Below are 20,436 nucleotides of genomic sequence, written 5' to 3' on the forward strand. Positions count from 1 at the left end.
AAACTGAACGGTCAAAAACCCGAATCATCTCCTCTTTAAAGTTCTGGTAATTGTTAGAACAATCAGCCCTTGCCTCCCAGATAGCTGTGCCCCACTCTCGGGCCCGGCCAGTAAGGAGTGAAATGACGTAAGCAACCCGAGCTCTCTCTCTAGAGTATGTGTTGGGTTGGAGAGAGAACACAATCTCACACTGGGTGAGAAAGGAGCGGCACTCAGTGGGCTGCCCGGAGTAGCAAGGTGGGTTATTAACCCTAGGTTCTGGAGGCTCGGCAGGCCAGGAAGTAACAGGTGGCACGAGACCCAAGACTCTGGAACTGTCCAGAGAGGTCGGAAACCTGAGCGGCCAGGTTCTCCACGGCATGGCGAGCAGCAGACAATTCCTGCTCGTGTCTGCAGCATGGCTCCTTGGATCTCGACGGCAGTGTTACGAGCGTCTGTAGTCGCTGGGTCCATTCCTGGTCGGATCCTTCTGTCATGCAGGTGAATGAGGACCCAAAAGCGACTTGGCGAAAACAGAGTATTTAATCCAGAATAAACTTTACAAAACAAAAAGCATAATACTACACGTAAAGACAAGAACAGACTGGAGACTTGATCGAGAACTGCAGGTTGCCTCGGGAAGGCACTTGAACCTAGCAGACTCAGACACCTGCTCACCACGCAGCATCTGAGGGAAACACGATTACGACAGGGCAAAACATTGACACAGCACGGTGAATTATAAATGAGGATCCGTGTTGGCAGTACGGGAAACAAGGAGAGAAATAGGGACTCTAATCAGGGAAAAGGATCGGGAACAGGTGTGGGAAGGCTAAATGATGATTAGGGAATAGGAACAGCTGGGAGCAAACGGAACGATAGAGAGAAGAGAGCGAGAGAGTGAGAGAGGGAGGGGGAGAGAGAGGGATAGAAAGAGGAAAGAACCTAATAAGACCAGCAGAGGGAAACGAATAGAATGGGAAGCACAGGGACAAGACAAGATAATAAATGACAAAACATGACAATATGTATACAGAGTATATCCACATCACCATCAGACCATTTTATTGGTAAACTACACGGTAATGTAAAAAAAAAGATCAAAGACATAATAGAGTAAATTTACCAAAATTGGTTTGTAATCCAGAGATCCTCTGAGGATTTAAATCATCAGCAAACAATGACACCACATTTCTAATCCCTTGATATCATTGTTGGACCTGAATTTAATAGCTAACATACATGTATGCCAATAGTGGACAACCTTGTTTTACTCCTCTTGACAGTTTAATACTTTCTTAGATGTAGCCATTATTTACTATTTTACTATACATGATTTTAACCCATTTTATAAGAGATTCTCTCAAATTGAAATGACCAGGCAAGTCAGCTATGAATAGCAGGCCTGGTTTCCCATATTTTCTATTGTTTCCAGTACTTTCCTTTATATTATTATATGTGTCGTCCATGTAAAAAAAATGTCTGAATGAACAATGTCAGACAATGCCTTTTTAATTCGATGGGCTGTACATTTTGCTCTAATTTTTGCATCACAACACTGAAGTGTAAGGGGCCTCCAATTTTCTTAATGGACTGGATCATTATATTTCCCACTTGTATCCTGCTTCAGTTAATAATTAAATCAGACCTTGTTGAGTGTCTGATAATCTACCATTTACAGACGAGTGGTTAAACATGCTAATAACAGTCCTCTTGAGTATATATCCTTTGTGTTTGGCAAAATTGCTGAAGCTAAGTCAATTTGTTTGGGGATCATTTATGGACAGCAATATTCAAGTCTTATCTCAGGTTTTTAAACAGATTTATGTCAGCACTGAGACTGGACCACTCAGGAACACACAACACCTTGTGGACAGCTGGTGTGTCATATGTCTTAAAATGTGTGTAATTTTCCCTCTGGAAAAACAAGTGTTAGTTCTTATATATATATTTAACCTTTATTTAACTAGGCAAGTTAGCTAAGAACAAATTCTTATTTACAATGATGGCTTAGGAACAGTGGGTTAACTGCCTTGTTCAGTGGCAGAACGACAGATTTTTACCTTCTCAGCTCAGGGATTAGATCTAGCAACCTTTCGGTTACTGAACCAATGCTCTAACCGCTAGGCTACTTGCCGCCCAAACTTTTCAGTGTCTATGAAATATTTTGGAACCTCCCCTGTCTAAAAATGAATCACTGACATGTTTTTAAAACTAATTGGTGGCTCTGAGGTTGAATCATTGTTTGCATATCACTATCTAACAGAGGGACCTTACAAAGACAGTGTAAGTTATTATTAAATAATGAGAACCACTACTTATGCGAACAGATGGACACCATTCAATAAATGGAGGGCTTTTTTCTTCAGGAAAATATTTGCTCTTCACCCAGGAAGGTGTGTAAAGACTTACGCAATTCAAATATCTTCGTTTTCTATTTTTTATTCATTTCCGCACGTCTACAAACTGTCTTACGCTTTGAAAATGTGGAGCAGTTTATGTAGATCTGTAGAAAAAATAAATAATTTTATATTCCTTTTTAGATTTTAATTTAAGGCAGCAATATGTGACAACTGTGCAAGGGAGTGAAGACTTTCACTAGGCACTGTATATACAATACCTCAACCAACAAAATCATTGAAAGATAAGCACCACAGATCTGGAAATTGCAAGGTGCTTATCTTCTCCATTCATTTTTGATTGTGGCATATACACATGGCCTGGGACATGGACTTATCTCAAAAGAAGATTGCTTCTGAGTTTTGAAAACATCTGATCATCTGATTTTTAAGCCTTTTAGGTTTAAAAAAGGAAACTGTAGCATTGGATAAGGTTAATAAGAATAATAGGTTAAAGCTGGAATCCTTAATTTGTGAAACTGCCATGTCCGTTCGGAATATTACTACAATAAAGAAGTGATTGCAAACCTCAAACATTTTTTATGTGACATCATTGCACTCACGATAGGACAGCAGAATATGCCCTTTTAATTATTTATTTTTACCACACTGCCGAATGCAACTCTCCTTCGTTTTTATCAACAGCAAAACAATAACAATGGCGCTGGGGGTGATCCGTGGTGCTATTTCCCCTAATGCAGATTTGATCTTAAAGCTAGAAACATGCACTTCCGAACATACCGTAGCTACCTGTGTTCTGTATCCTAAAAATATGTTATGCTCTCTCTCTCTTTCTCTGTGTGTGTGTGTGTTTGTGCACGTGTGCTTGCACTCTTGTGTGTGTGTGTGTGTGTGTGCGGGTCCATAGTACAGAGAGCCTAGTTTGGATGCCCAGAAAGTAGCTCCTCCAGGTTTCATCATGAATAAAAACAAGCGAGGAGGAGAGAGGGAGTTCTATAGTTTAGATGTTGGAGATTCCACCTTCAAAGTTCTGAAGCGCTACCAGAATCTAAGGCCCATTGGCTCAGGAGCACAGGGAATCGTCTGGTAAGTGTAATCACTTTGCAATTACTATTTCATTACTGAGAAGAAAAAACAATGTGCTGGTGGGCTCAAATGGGTAATAGCTATAAGGCCATGGAGACTTGGTACAAGGTACTCTTTGAAAAGGGCAGTCTATGACTGGCAGCAACAAACAAAGGGGATGAAGGTCACCCCTTAGTAAATACAAATTGTTCAATTGGTATGGTAATTTTTATGTATATATCTTTTATGCAATTTGTATGATTTATTGGGGCCAATTTGAATTATTCTTATGTCATTTACTTTATGTTCACACCCCTGTTTAATTTCCTTGTGCTGTTATTTTGTTTATGTCACATGTTTTCTTATTGGTTATTCTGCCACTCAAATGTGATTCATAGAGCCCCCATGTGGACATTACAACCTTTACCCCCAGATGAAGGCTGACATCATGCCGAAATGCATTGGCGTTGGTTTGTTATGCTTTTAAATATTTAGAAATAAATGATTTTAATCAACAAGTTCATCAATTTGTTTTCTTCAAGAGTGCCTTGATGGAAAATGTCAGCCCCACGATACATTTGAAAAACAAAATCTAATTTGGTGGCATTGGTATAAAGTACTTAAGTAAAAATTCTGTAAAGTACGACTTAAGTAGTTTTTTGGGGTATCTGTACTATCTGTACTGTACTTTACTATTTATATTTTTGAAAACTTCTACTTTTAATTCACTACATTCCTAAAGAAAATGATGTACTTTTTACTCCATATACATTTTCCCTGACACCTAAAAGTTAAAAAGGTTTTTTTTACCCCTTTTTCATGGTATCCAATTGGTAGTTACAGTCTTATAATAATAATAATCGCTGCAACTCCCATACGGACACGGGAGAGGCGAAAGTCGAGAGCCATGCATCCTCCGAAACACAACCCAGCCAAGCCACACTGCTTCTTGACACAATGGCCACTTAACCCGGAAGCCAGCCGCACCAATGTGTCGGAGGAAACACCTGGTGACAATGTCAGCGTGCACTGGAACCGGCCTGCCACAGGAGTCGCTGTCGGCCAAGCCCTCCTCTAACCCAGATGACACTGGGCCAATTGCTTGCCACCCCCCGGTGTGGCTGGCTGTAACAGAGCCTGGACTCGAATCAGCTAATAGAACCTTAGACCACTGTGCCATTCGGGAGGCCCCTCCAGCACCCAAAAGTACTTATTACATTTTGAATGCAGGACAGAAATGGTCCAATTCACACACTCATCCCTACTGCCTCTGATCTGGCGACTCATTAAACACAAATCCTTTGTTTCTGAATGATGTCTGTGTTGGAGTGTGTCCCTAGCTATGCGTACATAAAAAACACGAACAATTGTCCCAAATGGTTTGCTTAGTATAAGGAATTTAAACTGATTTATACTTTTACTTTTGCTACTTAAGTACATTTTTGAAATTACATTTCTTTTGATACTTCAGTATATTTCAAACCAAATACTTTTATACTTTTACTCAAGTAGTATTTTACTGGTTGACTTTTGCTTTTACTTGAGTCATTTCCTATTAAGGTATCTACACAGGTAGGAAGTGAGATGAGAATATGCACACACATGCGCGAATACATACGAATACATACGAATACATCTTTACTTTTACTCAAGTATGACAATTGGGTACTTTTTCCTCCCCTTAGTTTTTTTCTGCCAGTCATATACTACTTCATTAATGTTTGAACAGTGGTTTGTGCCAGGTAATTACCAGTAAACGATGGGATGCAAAATAAAGTGTTGCAGTTTATTGTTTCCAAATCCTTTTTGCTTGAGATATTTTTTATTTTATTTAGCCCCAATGAAATAACTTTATTTCAGATTCAATTGGTTTCCAAGGTAACATACAATTCAGAGCTACATACCAATTTCCCCCGATGTTTGAATTTGTCTAAACACTGTGGTGCTGAATCAATGGACCAAGGCTAATGCCAAAGCTGGTTCATCAATGGCAAAATGAACCATGGAATTCATTCATTTGGACAGTGTCCTCATTTTAGGTTATGTTTCAAGGTCATATGCTGTAAAATACCCAATGAAAAGAAACACCAATCAGACATCCATTTAAATTCCTATTTACCACAGACCGTATCACGCCATTGTCGCAGATGTGTTCATGTATTGCCATGTTCTTTGTCTTGCCTTTTAGTTCAGCGTATGACCACAACCTCGAGAGAAATGTGGCTATTAAGAAGTTGAGTCGGCCGTTCCAGAACCAGACGCACGCCAAGCGAGCGTACAGAGAACTGGTGTTAATGAAATGTGTCAATCACAAAAATGTAAGTCTGCCGAGCAACACTGGTCAACGACTTCTTCCTGCTGTTTCGATTCTATTCTAGATGAGACTCAATGACAATAATGCTCGATTATGTTTATGATTGGCCCGGGCTGGACAGGAACAGTAGGAATAATATGTTATGAATGCGTAATGATACTCAGAGAGATAGAACAGTAAACAGGCATTTGCCATGGGTAGCTTATATTGTGAATATACAGAGGACTAGATCGCGGTTTCAGTCAATCAGCATCCAGGGACTTTTTATTGTTTTATTGTATAATACGTTTGAAATTGAATTGATTTACAAACATGTGGACTGTGTTTTCTTACGTTGAGGAAACTAATCTAAGCAACCTGTATGACTTAATGTTGTTGTGTTTATGTGCTTATGTTGTTACCTCTACAGATCATTGGCTTGTTAAACGTATTCAGCCCACAAAAATCATTAGAAGAATTTGCAGATGTGTAAGTACATTAATTGGTGTCGAATAACATGATCAACCTTTGACAGCGTAAAATGGTTACACGCTATTAGGAATTAAGACATAGGAGGACCTTTTGAACAGGCCTGTCTGCCATCAGTGGCAGAATGACTCGGCCATTACCAGAATAACTGTGTGAAATCTCTCTAAAAAAAACCTGAAACCATATCATGACCAAAACTTGGCATCTATAAGGTCTTATTTATGCATACATGTCAGCTCTCTCTGTTCAAGCCATCCAGCCGGCTCCACAGTTACCTCCCGATGAGGGTGTGTGCGCCCGCTCCTGTTTGTGTGTGTGTGTGCGCCTATGTGTGTGTGCCCGTATGTATTCGCGCATGTGTGTGCATATTCTCATCTCACTTCCTACCTGTGTAGATACATTGTGATGGAGCTGATGGATGCCAACCTGTGCCAGGTGATTCAGATGGAGCTGGACCATGAGAGGTTGTCCTACCTGCTGTACCAGATGCTGTGTGGCATCAAACACCTCCACAATGCCGGCATCATACACAGGGTAAGGCTCATGCTGGCTCATACACGCTAACGCTAAGCTAACATGTAGACACAGGGATCGGCTCATGCTGTACGTGCTGACACTTAGCTAACAGGTAGACGCAGGGTATGGCTCAGGGTAACACTAAGCTAATAATGTAGCAATAATGTAGCTCATCATTAGAATTTGTAGCTCGTCATTACAAATTCTGGGGTATTTTTGTATTTCCTGGAAAAGTAAGCCCAAAGCTCTGATTATAGTAACTCCTCCACAAAGAGTAGGTAATGATGTCAGAGCTTTGATGTTGGCTACATCCACAGGAGATCAAGAGGAACCTGCTAATGATCTAAACACTGCTTCTGCTCTAATTAACTGTGTTTGCGTCTGAAATGGCACCCTATTCCCGGGCTCTGGTTAAAGTAGTGCACTGTATAGGGAGGGATAGATAGGGTGCCATTTGGGATACATATTTGGAGCAATGGAGCAGGTACAGTTGAAGTCGGAAGTTTACATACACCTTAGCCAAATACATTTAAACTCAGTTTTTCACAATTTCTGACATTTAATCCAAGTAAAAATTCCCCATTTTAGGTCAGTTAGGATCACCACTTTATTTTAAGAATGTGAAATGTCAGAAAAATAGTAAGGAGACTTATTTCTTTCAGCTTCTATTTCTTTCATCACATTCCCAGTGGGTCAGAAGTTTACATACACTCAATGAGTATTTGGTAGCATTGCCTTTAAATTGTTTAACTTGGGTCAAATGGTTTGGGCAGCCTTCCACAAGCTTGAGGGTTGTAGGCCTCCTTGCTCACGCAGGCTTTTTCAGTTCTGCCCACAAATTTTCTATAGGATTGAGGTCAGGGCTTTGTGATGGCCACTCCAATACCTTGACTTTGTTGTGCTTCAGCCATTTTGCCACAACTTTGGAAGTATGCTTGGGGTCATTGTCCATTTGGAAGACCCATTTGAGACCAAGCTTTAACGTCTTGACTGATGTCTTGAGATGTTGCTTCAATATATCCACATAATTTTCCTCACTCATGATGCAGTCATTTTGTAAAGTGCACCAGTCCCTCCTGTAGCAAAGCACCCCCACAACATGATGCTGCCACCATAAAGGACAAAATAAATCCATTTTACTGACCAGGAACTCTATAAGAAACTTCAGGCTCTCTAATTTAAAAAAGCATGCGGACCTGATGGCATCCTAAATGAGATGCTCAAACACTAGTGCAAAGTTTCAATTGGCTATATTAAACCTGTTTAATTTGAGTGTAGGTTATTTCCCTGACATCTGGAATCAAGGACTCATAACCCCAATCTTTAAAAATGGAGACAAATTTGACCCTAACAATTACAGAGGAATTTGTGTGAACAGTAACCTGGGGAAGGTTTTCTGTAGTATTATAAATGTAAGAGTTCTAAACTTCCTAAATAAGAACAATGAGTAAAAGCCAAATTGGATTTATACCAAAACATCGCACAACAGATCATATTTACACCCTACACACCCTGATAGATAAACATGTTCACCAAAATAATACCAAAATATATGCTTCCGAAAAGCATTTGATTCTATTTGGCATACAGGACTGTTCTACAAAGTTATTGAAAGTGGTGTAGGGGGTAAAACATATGACATAATTAAATAAATGTATACTGGCAATACGTGCAGCATTAAAATCGTCAAGAAAATAATAGAATTCTTTAACCAGGGGCGGGGCCTTTAACCAGGGGCGGGGCCTTTGTCAGGGTTGCAATCTGAACTCTTCAATATTTACATCAACGAATTGGCCACTATTCTAGAAAAATCCTCAGCCCCTGGTGTTAGTCTCCACAATTCAGAAGTTAAATGCCTACTCTTCGCAGATTACCATAGCACATGGCCTACAGCAGAGCCTGGACCTGCTAGAGCAGTACTGCCAGACCTGGGCCCTGGCAGTAAACCCCAAAAAGACTAAAATACTGGTTTTCCAGAGAAGATCCAGATCTCAGGGAATTAGACCAAAGTTCTCAATTGGTACAAAATATATAGAGTACTGCACACACTACAATTACTTAGGATTAAAAATAAGCTCAACTGGACACCTTAATGAGACAGTGAATGAACTGAGAGAGAAAGCACGCAGGTCATTCTACGCCATTAAAAAGCTCATTCAAATTGAAATACCTATTAAAATTAGGCTCAAACTAATTGAATATGTCATTGAACCAATTGCACTTTATGGCAGCAAGGTGTGGGGTCCACTTGCAAAACAAGATTTCACCCAATGGGACAAACACCCATTTACATTACATTTAAGTCACTTAGCAGACGCTCTTATCCAGAGCGACTTACAAATTGGTGCGTTCACCTTATGACATCCAGTGGAGCAGCCACTTTACAATAGTGCATCTAAATCTTTAGCATCCCATTGAAACCCTGCATGCAGAGTTCTGTAAGATTATCCTACATGTCCAGAGGAAAACTACAAACAATGCATGCAAGGCAGAATTAGGCCAATATCCACTAACAATAAAAACTCAAAAAAGAGCAATTGAGATTTGGAAACATCTAAAATACAGTGACCCCCTCTCAAATCACTACCAAGCCCTGCAATGCTAAGAGCTGAGCAAAGAAAAGAGTCCCCTCATCCAGCTGGTCCTGGGGCTGAGTTCACAAACCTGTTCTACTAACCCACTGAAGCCTTAGGACCAGAACATCCAATCAATCAGGATAAACCAAATTACAACACAGTCAAAAACAAAACTATATTGCTTATTGGGAAACACAAGCACAAACACAAAGCAAAATGCAGTGCTATCTGGCCCTAAATCGACAGTACACTGCGGCTAAATATTTGACCATGGTTACTGATCAAAACCTTAGAAAAACCTTGACAAAGTACAGGCTCAGTGAGCACAGCCTTGCCATTGAGAAGTGTAGACACAGGAACACCTGGCTTCCTGTAGAGGAAAGGCTGCGCAACCACTGCACAACAGCAGAACCTGAGACGGAGCTGCATTTCCTGACAAAATGTCAGGAAAGAGTGTAATTTCCCCAAATTTGAAACCCTTATTCAAGGTTTCAAAGACCTATTTGATGAGAGTAGGCCACCCGTCCTGTTGGGGGAGGACGCAGAGAGCTGTGGGTTGGCAGCGCACTACATTGCTGCCTGCCATAAGTTGAGGGACAGTGTCTGACAGACCAACCAACCTGCACATGTACTCTACTGTATGCTTATTGTTATTGTTGAATGCATGGTTATTTTGACACTTGGTTATTGTTGTTACTGTTGTCCCGTTGACAATTTTGATTCTCATTTTTATATTGTAAATATCCAAAATAAGCTTTGGCAATATGTACACTGTTGCGTCATGCCAATGAAGCAAATTGAATTGAATTGAATTGAATTGAGAGAGATTAAATTCACACAGGACACCGGATAAGACAGGAGAAATACTCCAGATATAACAGACTGACCCTAGCCCCCCGACACATAAACTATTGCAACGTAAATACTGGAGGCTGAGACCGGAGGTGTCAGGAGACATAATAGAGAAAACATATTGCCAAGAATGCAATAATGCTCTCTGATGGAGATTCTGTATAAAAAATGAGATTCTGTATAAAATTCTGTATAAAAAATGCGCTGGAACACACTTCCCAGGCTACAACCCCCCTCCAAAATTGTGGTGTGCAACTGATAAGTCGCTTAATGACAGTTTTGGCCCTGCTATTGATGATGATGATGACAATGTTGATGATATTGTTCTCTCTTTGTCCCTCCTCTAGGATCTGAAGCCCAGTAACATTGTGGTGAAGTCAGACTGTACATTAAAGATCTTGGACTTTGGCTTGGCTCGAACAGCGGCTACAGGTTTACTGATGACCCCCTATGTAGTGACCAGATACTACAGAGCACCAGAGGTCATACTGGGGATGGGCTACCAGGCCAACGGTCAGTAACTGTCAATCAAACAATGAATAAATTGATCAATCAATCAAATATTTATTCTACCCATAACAATTGTATGCGTTTACCACCACTGCAGAAACAATGGCCTCTTTATTAACGGCTAAAATCGAATTAGCTTGTTTCTGTGTCTCCACCCCCCTCCCCTCCTCTTCTCCATGTTGTAAACAGTGGACATATGGTCTGTGGGGTGTATTCTGGCAGAAATGGTCCGTCACAAAATCCTGTTCCCAGGAAGGGACTGTATCCTTAGTGCTTCTGGCTGTGAATGACCTCCTTATTAAGTAATAAAAACAGTTTGCCACCTCTGCGGGAGCTATTTCTCTTCAGTCTCTCAGTTTCCGAGATGGAAAATGAATCTCACGTCCTGATTTCCTGCTTCTTCCTTCCCATTTTTGACAGAGGGCTCCACCCCGCTCGAGACTTGCAGAGTCTTCACGCTGCATCCACCCTCACGCTCCTTTACCCAGTGTACTCATTCAATGCTTCTCCTTCGTTCATCAGACGTATCACTCTCCTCCGTCTCCTGTTTCATTCATCTGATTTGTTTGCGATATCCATTTTTGTTTTGTCACCCATAAACTCTTTACTCTCTCATTTCCTTCCTCTGTTCTTCATCTCCCCTCTCCGCTGTGCTTGCATGTCATCTCTCCATTCATCGTGTAGTGGACGTGTGGTCAGTGGGCTGTATTGTGGCTGAGATGGTCAGAGGTAGTGTGCTGTTCCCAGGCACTGACCGTATCCTTTACTCTTTTACCGTGATATCATTTTTTAAATCCTGCCTGTGTGTTTTTTTTTTTTACCATGTTCATACCATCAACCACTGCTCTGTAGCGCACCGCTTTTGCTCTCCACCCACCACCATATCCACCATATCCAAGTACAGCCATGCTCCCATCCTCCCTCCCCAATAATCACCTCAGCTTCTGCCGGCACATACAGATAGTTCTAGAACATAGGGATAGTTCTGGCAAAGTAGTTCTCTAACAAAGTAAAAGTGTGTGTTTGTTGGAGAAATCTGTGTGTGCTCTTTCCCTAACTCCACCCGCTCAGACATTGACCAGTGGAACAAAGTGATAGAGCAGCTTGGGACTCCGCCCCAGGAGTTCCTGATGAAGCTCAACCAATCAGTGAGGACGTATGTTGAGAACCGACCGCGCTACGCAGGATACAGCTTCGACAAACTCTTCCCGGACGTCCTCTTCCCTGCAGACTCAGAACACAACAAACTGAAAGGTACTGGAGACTGAGAATGTGTGTGGGTAGGGTTTGTGTGTATGCATGTGCTGGTCTGAACTATATTTTCTCTCCATTCCCAGCGAGCCAGGCCAGAGACCTACTGTCTAAGATGTTGGTGATTGACTCGTCTAAGAGGATCTCGGTGGACGAGGCCCTGAAACACCCCTATATCAACGTGTGGTACGACCCAGCAGAAGTGGAGGCAGTAAGTGTTTAACAAGTGGTATGATCTATTGTAGGGGAAACTTGGAAATTGGACTGAAACGGTTGACACTCCTAGTCAGAAGAGTGAACTACGGTCAATGGTTTGATGTAGGGATGAACCTTTCTTCCCTCTCTTCTCTCTTTCCTTTGCTTTCTTTTTCCTCTCAGCCCCCTCCAAAGATCACAGACAAGCAGCTGGATGAGCGAGAGCATACGGTGGAGGAGTGGAAAGGTTAGAGACGTTACTACTTTTCACTAGACATGGGTCACATACATATGTCAACAACTCTGAAGTACTTGAACGTATATGCCCGATTTATCTTGGAGTTTGCACTTTTAGGACTTCATTTTGGTTCCATTGTAACAGAGGAGCTTTCACTTTTCACGACAACGTTTTCACTGTAACGTTGACATTTGACTGGTTTACGACTTTTCCATGTTATGTTATGGTGTGAAACGTGATGCTGCAGAGCTGGCCAGGTTCAACGGCTGGGTGTAAATACCACTGTCACCGGTTTTGCCTGGGTCAGGGTCCAATAGGATGAGGTCATACCCCCCCCCCCCCCCCCCATGGGTGTTTATAATCTTCCCCCGGTGATGATTTCTGTGTTTTGTTACGTGTCAAGAGGGCAAATCTCTCTCTCTCTCCCCCTCCCTCCCTTCCTCCCTCCCTTCACTCTCTTCCTAGACCTGATCTGGAAGGAAGTGTATGAGTGGGACGAGTGGACCAAGCAGAATGGAGTGATCAGAGGACAACCTCCTCCTTTAGGTTAGTTAACACACTGTTTCTGATGTTTTTTATTGTACTTATGTGAGCTGGTCTCTGCTGTTATTGTATTACATTTCACTTTGAAAAACATCACGAGTAAAACGCTGTTACTGAAAGAGAGCATGCAGATCTGACTCATAGGAGGGAGGTGAATTATGTAGTTGGATACTGTAGGGGGGTTGCTGCACCCCTTACAGACTCAGAGGGGCTCTTCCGGCACCCTATGGTGTGTGCCACACAGGTGTATCTTAAAGGACAGTGTGTGTGTTTGAAAATGTGCGTGCTAGTACCTAGTACAGGTGTATCAGTCATCCTGTGTGTTTCTCGCAGCACAGGTGCAGCAGTGATTGACAGCTCCCCTCAGCCCGCCTCATCTTCCTCCTCGGCCAATGACGTATCCTCCATGTCGACTGAGCCAAGTGACCCCACCATGACCTCTGACACAGACATCAGCCTGGACAGCCACACCTCCCTGGGAGCACTGGCCTGCTGCAGATAACACACGTACACGCACGCACACACACACACACACACACATACACACACACACACACACACACACACACACACACACACACACACACACACACACACACACACACACACACACACACACACACACACACACACACACACACACACACACACACACACACACACACACACACACACACACACACACACACACACACACACACACACACACACAGACAGACACAGCCCTACACATCCTGTCATAGTATACATAGTTTAAGACACTTAAGGGTCCTTTGTTAAAAACATTTTTTTTTATGTACAGCTTCTTTTAACTTCTCTGTCTCCTATATTCTGTATTGCCGATTGTGTACATGCTGTAAATTATTATATTTATTTATTTATTTTCTTGTGTCAGCTTCTGTCCCTCCAAGCTGTGTACAGTATTTCTATGCTGTAAGTTGTAGTCTTTTGGATCTCACAGTGGATGGAACTTTTTCCCCCTTTTCTCTATTAGAAAGTGTTTCCTTTACAAACACATATTTTACTTTCTAGTATTTAGTGGTCATCTCTATTTAAATGGATCCTAAAAACCATTGAACATATTTCGACACCCTGTTACTCTGCCTACCCGTAGCTGTAGTGTTCTGTAGTCAGGGCTACAACTTTCTTTTTTTCTAGTAATGGAACATCTCTTTATTTATTATATGACTGTAATTGTAACGTTTTTTGGGGTGTTGGATCTGGAGATAGCTTTGTTATCAAATGTTAATGAGCAGATATGGGAGTATGGGAAGGCAATAAAATCACCTGGCCCAAATACTTTAGACACTGTCCCCTCTTCGTTGCTTGACTTCTTCAACCAGTTACAATGTGCTCCCTGTCCCTCCTGCTTGTCCCTCACCCTTCACCCTTAGTAGTTCTGGATAAGTAGAAACACCTGTACAGTTCTGCAAACATCAAAGGGTTGGGGCCAAGGGTAGCGGTAAGGCTGCTTATGTTTTATTGTTGGGGCCAGGAGTCTTTCCTCAGGTTACATGACTAGGCAAAACCCCTAGCCCTAATTCATTCGATTTGATTTAAGTGCTCTTACAGTTGTCTGCGTTTTTTTTTAGCCCCTCTCTATCTCGCTCTGCTGTTTGAGGCACTCGAAGAGTGTTTTGTTAACTTAGTACGCCTGAGCTCCTCTCTCTGTGCCGTCTCTGTTAGAGGACTTGGTTTTCATTAACTACCTCGCCTATATGAGTTTCTGACTGACAGAACAGTCCACAGCATACGGTCTTAAAAAAAACAAATGTGAATAAAGTTTTATTTTTATTTATTTATTTGGAAATGTACAATTATCAATGTTAGAAGACTGCTAGTATTGTACGTACTCACTGGGCACAGACGTCAATTCAATGTCTATTCCATGATGGTTCAACATAATTTCATTGAAAATGACATGGGAAACAATGTTGATTCAACCCATGTGTACTATGTATATACATTTATTTTTGTTTTATTTTCAGTTGATGTGCAATACCTATGATTTGTAGACTATAGAGTAGGTAGTGAGTGGTTGATTTGTATGCTAGATGGATGTTCTCCAGGGGTTTCAAAAGGTTTGCCGCCAGCCATGTTTTCCTTTTTCTAGATGAAGACGTATTTGATGGCTCGATTCCAAACCGATCCCTCACCCCTCTTCTCAACGTTCAATCCCTGTATGACCTGTGTATGTTTGGAACTGGGCCCCATCCCTGGCTGTGGTCAGGCCTATCACACACCAGAAACATGGCTGCGTTCAGGAGGGCTCAATACTTTGGAGCGTTCAGATGGAATCTGTGGAATCCGTCTAGTAAGTTTCACCCTCCTGAGCGCAACCCAGGTTTCGTGGTGTTTTCCGCAAAGGCCAGTTGTATAAATTTTAGCCTTTTGATCTGGACAAGGCCTCACTACAGACTTAATGTACACACTGGAAAAAGTTAGACAATGTCAACCTGCAACTCCTGCAAATAAAGGGTTGAATTTGATTATGTTTGAATTGTTTTTATTCTCAACACATACTTCTTGTAAGGACATTCGTTTATGTTGACAAATGAGTGGAGGCTTTCACTAGCGTCTGGTCAGTTTTGGGACATGTACCTGATACTGCTATGATAAACAAGGTACATTTAAAAAATCAGAAGCGACAATCACTAAACTTTTCTGTGGTGTGGTGAAACTGTGGCGAGTGGCGAGTATTCAAGAGCGGGAATAGAGATGCAGCATCTCTTAGCCAAGAATGTTTGGAACACCTGAGGTAGATATTTTAACAGTGTAAATTCAGTAAGTATCAAATGGAACCATTTACAGGGCTATTTTTAAAATGATAACTAACAGTCTAGCACACACAGGGGAAGTTTCCCAGACACAGATTAAGGCCGGGATTAATTCCAATCAACTGTATATCTGCGATTATAACGTGCTTGACATTTAAAGGTAATTGAGTCGACATACAGTATGCAGCATTTAACGTCAGGATGCCAGGATAACGCTGCCTGCCCCAATGCATTGTGTCAACTTTAAAGTTTGGTGGAGGAGGAATAATGGTCTGGGGCTGTGTTTCATGGTTCGGGCTAGTTCCAATGAAGGGAAATCTTAACACGACATTCTAGACATATCTGTGCTTCCAACTTTGTGGTAACAGTTTGGGGAAGGCTCTTTCCTGTTTCATCACACGGAGGCATTGGTGCACAAAACGAGGTACGTATGGAAATGGTTTGTCGAGATCGGTGTGGAAGAGCTTGACTGGCCTGAACAGAGCCCTAACCTCAACCCCATCGAACACTTTTGGAATGAATTGGAACGCCGACTACGAGCCAGACCTAATGGCCCAAAATCAGTGCTCGACCTCACTAATGCTCTTGTGGCTGAATGGAAGCAAGTCCCTGCAGCAATGTTCCAACATCTACTGGAAAACCTTCCCAGAAGAGTGGAGCTGGTATTCTGTAGCAGCAAAGAGGGGACTAACTTCATATTAATGTCCATTATCTTTGACTGAGATGTTCGACGAGCAGGTGTCTATATACTGTTGTTCATGTAGTGTATATAGCTAGGCAGTTAGACAGTTGCTTACAGGTACTGTACCTACTTGCTTGCTTTGTTCCACAATGAACCATTGTTTACAGATGGGACGAGGCAACGTTAAGCAAGCTACTGTAGCTGAGGTGGCCAGTTGCGTTCTGCTGTTAATGTTGATTGCTGATGTGCTCAGGCATGCATAACATGATAATAGTATTTTTCATGTTTGCCAGTTTGTGATGTTTAACTAGCTAGCTTCTGAAAATAGCCACTGTGGCGCGAGTGCTTATCAAACCCCATGTTACGTCATAGGGATACATACTAAGTTGTCTAGCTAGTTAGCAACGATGAAATTATAGCTAAATAGCTAGCTAGCTATTGGGATTTTAGATGTCACTTTTTTGCTTCTTGAACTGGTTAGCTAGATGAATACCATTTACATCTACCCAGCTGGTAATTATGAAGCTAAATATTTGCTAAATCTAGCTAGTTATTGCAATTGTTGGTCTGGAAGCAGGTTAAGTGTGTACAGGGCATTTTAATGCAGCTGTAGCAGTCAACAGACAATAACAAGCGTTATGACATGAATGAATTCTTGTTTTAAACAACTTTTCTGGATTTTGTCTTTCAGCATGAATATGCTCTCCACCACCAGTACAAGGAGATGATCGAGGATGAACAAGTAAAACTTCAGGTATGTTGTCTTTGTCCTTTGAGCTTGTTAATTGAACTTGGGGGTGAATTAATGTTATCGCTGGTATGCAATGTTCTAATGTCTTGCCTATTTTTTTTCTCTGCTTTCCTCCTTTACAGCTTTAATTGTCTGGAGCCCGGTGTTGTTGTGGCCAAGGAGCTTCCACTCCGATGGAACCTGGTTTCAGCTGCTGTGCTATGTTGACGTCCTTCCTCCCAGAGACGTGAAAGCATCCCCATGACCTGGAAAACATGTATTTTTGAGAACATCAGCACTTTTGCAATGAAAAGGCCGTGGACATTACATGTCCTGCTCCAAAGGGCAGGACAGAAATATGCCTCAGGCTAGATTCCTTTGTTCATATAATAACATGACCTGAACCAAAGTTACTCAAAGGATCTTATGATACACAGTTGAAGTCGGACGTTTACATACACTTAGATTGGAGTCTTTAAAACTTGTTTTTCAACCGCTCTACAAATTTCTTGTTAACAAACTATAATTTTGGCAAGTCGGTTAGGACATCTACTTTGTGCATGACACAAGTAATTTTTACAATTGTTTACAGACAAATTATTTCACTTATTCACTGTATCACAATTCCAGTGGGTCAGAAGTTTATATACACTAAGTTGACTGACTTTAAACAGCTTGGAAAACTCCAGAAAATGATGCCATGGCGCTAATTGACATAATTTGAGTCAATTGGTGGTGTACTTGTGGATTTATTTCAAGGCCTGCCTTCAAACTCAGTGCCTCTTTGCTTGACATCATGGGAAAATCAAAAGAAATCAGCCAAGACCTCAGAAAATAAACACCATGGGAACACGGGACCACACAGCAGTCATACCGCTCAGGAAGGAGACGTGTTCTGTCTCCTAGAGATGAATGTACTTTAGTGTGAAAAGTGCAAATCAATCCCAGAACAACACAAAGGACCTTGTGAAGAGGCTGGAGTAAAAAGGTACAAAAGTATCTATATCCACAGTAAAACTAGTCCTATATCGACATAACCTGAAAAGCCGCTCAGCAAGGAAGAAGCCACTGCTCCAAAACCGCAATAAAAAAGCCAGACTACAGTTTGCAACTGCACATGGGGACAAAGATCGCACTTTTTTGGAGAAATGCCCCCTGGTCTGATGAACCAAAAATAGAACTGTTTGGCCATAATGACCATTGTTATGTTTGGAGGAAAAGGGGGAGGCTTGCAAGCCGAAGAACACCATTCCAACCGTGAAGCACGGGGATGGCAGCATCATGTTGTCTGGGTGCTTTGCTGCAGGAGGGACTGGTGCACTTTACAAAATAGATGGCATCATGAGTGAGGAAAATTATGTGACTATATTGAAGGAAAATCTCAAGATATCAGTCAGGAAGTTACAGCTTGGTCGCAAATGGGTCTTCCAAATGGACAATGACCGCAAGCATACTTCCAAAGTTGTGGCAAAATGGCTGAAGCACAACAAAGTCAAGGTATTGGAGTGGCCATCACAAAGCCCTGACTTCAATCCTATAGAAAATCTGTGGGCAGAACTGAAAAAGCATGTGCGAGCAGGGAGGCCTACAAACCTGAAACAGTTACACCAGCTCTGTCAGGAGGAATGGGTCAAAATTCCCCCAACTTATTGTGGGAAGCTTGTGGAAGGCTATCCGAACCGTTTGACCCAAGTTAAACAATTTAAAGGCAATGCTACCAAATACTAATTGAGTGTATATACAACTTCTGTTTATATATTGTTTTTACCTTTGTGTACGTATACGTTTTTACTACAGTACCATTTAAAAGTTTGGACAAGCATTCTTATTCAAGAGCTTTTCTTTATTTTTACTATTTTCTTACATCGTAGAATAATAGTGAAGACATCAAAACTATGAAATAACACATGGAATCATGTAGTATCCAAAAATGTGTTAAACAAATTCTTCAAAGTTGCCACCCTTTGCCTTGATGACAGCTTTGCACACTCTTGGTATTCTCTTAACCGGCTTCACCTGGAATGCTGAGCACTTGTTGGCTGCTTTTCCTTCACTATGTGGTCCAACTCATCCCAAACCATCTGAATAGGGTTGAAGTCAGGTGATTGTGGAGGCCAGGTCATCTGATGCAGCACGCCATCACTCTCCTTCTTGATCAAATAGCCCTTACACAGCCTGGAGGTGTGTTGGGTCATTGTCCTGTTGAAAAACAAAAAATAGTCCCACTAAGCACAAACCAGATGGGATGGCGTATTGCTGCAGAATGCTGTGGCAGCCATGTTGGTTAAGTGTGTCTTTTATTCTAAATATATCACAGACAGTGCCACCTGCAAAGCAACCACACACCATCACACCATCTCCTCCATGCTTCACAGTGGAAACCACACATGCGGAGATCATCCATTCACCTGCTCTGCATCTCACAAAGACACGGCAGTTTGAAACAAAAATCTAAAATTTGGACTCATCAAACCAAAGGACAAATCTCCACCAGTCTAATGTCCAGTGCTTGTGTTTCTTGGCCCAAGCAAGTCTCTTCTTCTTATTGGTGTCCTTTAGTAGTCGTTACTTTGCAGCAATTCGACTATGAAAGCCTGATTCACTTTGAAGCATTTATTTGGGCTGCAATTTCTGAGGCTGGTAACTGTAATTAAGATATCCTCTGAAGCAAAGGTAACCCTGGGTCTTCCTTTCCTGTGGCGGTCCTCATGAGAGCCAGTTTCATCATAGTGCTTGATCGTTTTTGTGACTGCACTTGAAGAAACTTTCAAGGTTCTTGAAATGTTCCGGATTGACTGACCTTCATGTCTTATAGTAATGATGGACTGTAGTTTCTCTTTGCTTATTTGAGCTGTTCTTGCCATAATATGGACTTGGTCTTTTACCAAATAATACATCAATTTGACCAAATCTTCTGTATACCACCCCTACTTTGTCACAACACAACTGATTGGCTCAAACGCAATAAGAAAGAAAGAAATTCCACAAATGTCATGCAGGTGAATGAGGACCCAAAAGCGACTTGGCGAAAACAGAGTCTTTAATCCAGTAAAGTAATTCTACAAACATAAGACATAATTCCACCCGTAATGACGAGAACAGACTGGAGACTCGATCAAGAACTGCAGGTTGCCTCGGGAAGGCACTTGAACCTAGCAGACTCAGACACCTGCTCTCCACGCAGCATCTGAGGGAAACACGACACGACAGGGCGATACACAGACACAGCACGGTGAACAATAGACAAGGATCCGACAGGACAGGAACGGAAAACAAGGGAAGAAATAGGGACTCTAATCAGGGGAAAAGATAAGGAACAGGTGTGGGAAGACTAAATGATTGATTAGGGGAATAGGAACAGCTGGGAGCAGGAACGGAAC

The 20,436-nt window shown here is 41.7% G+C and overlaps 1 protein-coding gene across 4 annotated transcripts in view; it reads left to right on the top strand.

Annotated features, from left to right (window-relative positions):
• The window catches only part of LOC124041473 (mitogen-activated protein kinase 8-like), a 32,302-nt gene extending 16,946 nt beyond the window's left edge, over positions 1-15,356 (top strand). The window contains exons 2-12 of one of the 4 annotated variants that reach the window (XM_046359093.1): positions 3,247-3,425; positions 5,593-5,722; positions 6,128-6,186; positions 6,582-6,720; positions 10,478-10,643; positions 10,830-10,901; positions 11,712-11,894; positions 11,978-12,102; positions 12,270-12,333; positions 12,790-12,870; positions 13,206-15,356. In XM_046359093.1, the coding sequence (XP_046215049.1) occupies positions 3,298-3,425; positions 5,593-5,722; positions 6,128-6,186; positions 6,582-6,720; positions 10,478-10,643; positions 10,830-10,901; positions 11,712-11,894; positions 11,978-12,102; positions 12,270-12,333; positions 12,790-12,870; positions 13,206-13,369 (1,311 nt within the window). In that variant the 5' untranslated portion in view covers positions 3,247-3,297 and the 3' untranslated portion in view covers positions 13,370-15,356. Of the gene's footprint in view, positions 1-3,246; positions 3,426-5,592; positions 5,723-6,127; positions 6,187-6,581; positions 6,721-10,477; positions 10,644-10,829; positions 10,902-11,324; positions 11,397-11,711; positions 11,895-11,977; positions 12,103-12,269; positions 12,334-12,789; positions 12,871-13,200 lie in introns of all 4 variants that reach the window. The other 3 variants (XM_046359094.1, XM_046359095.1, XM_046359096.1) reach the window with 3 other exon arrangements.
• Positions 15,357-20,436: the final 5,080 nt, after the last annotated feature.

Source organism: Oncorhynchus gorbuscha, linkage group LG08 (genome assembly GCF_021184085.1).
Source record: "Oncorhynchus gorbuscha isolate QuinsamMale2020 ecotype Even-year linkage group LG08, OgorEven_v1.0, whole genome shotgun sequence".
Classification (NCBI taxonomy): Eukaryota; Metazoa; Chordata; class Actinopteri; order Salmoniformes; family Salmonidae; genus Oncorhynchus; species Oncorhynchus gorbuscha.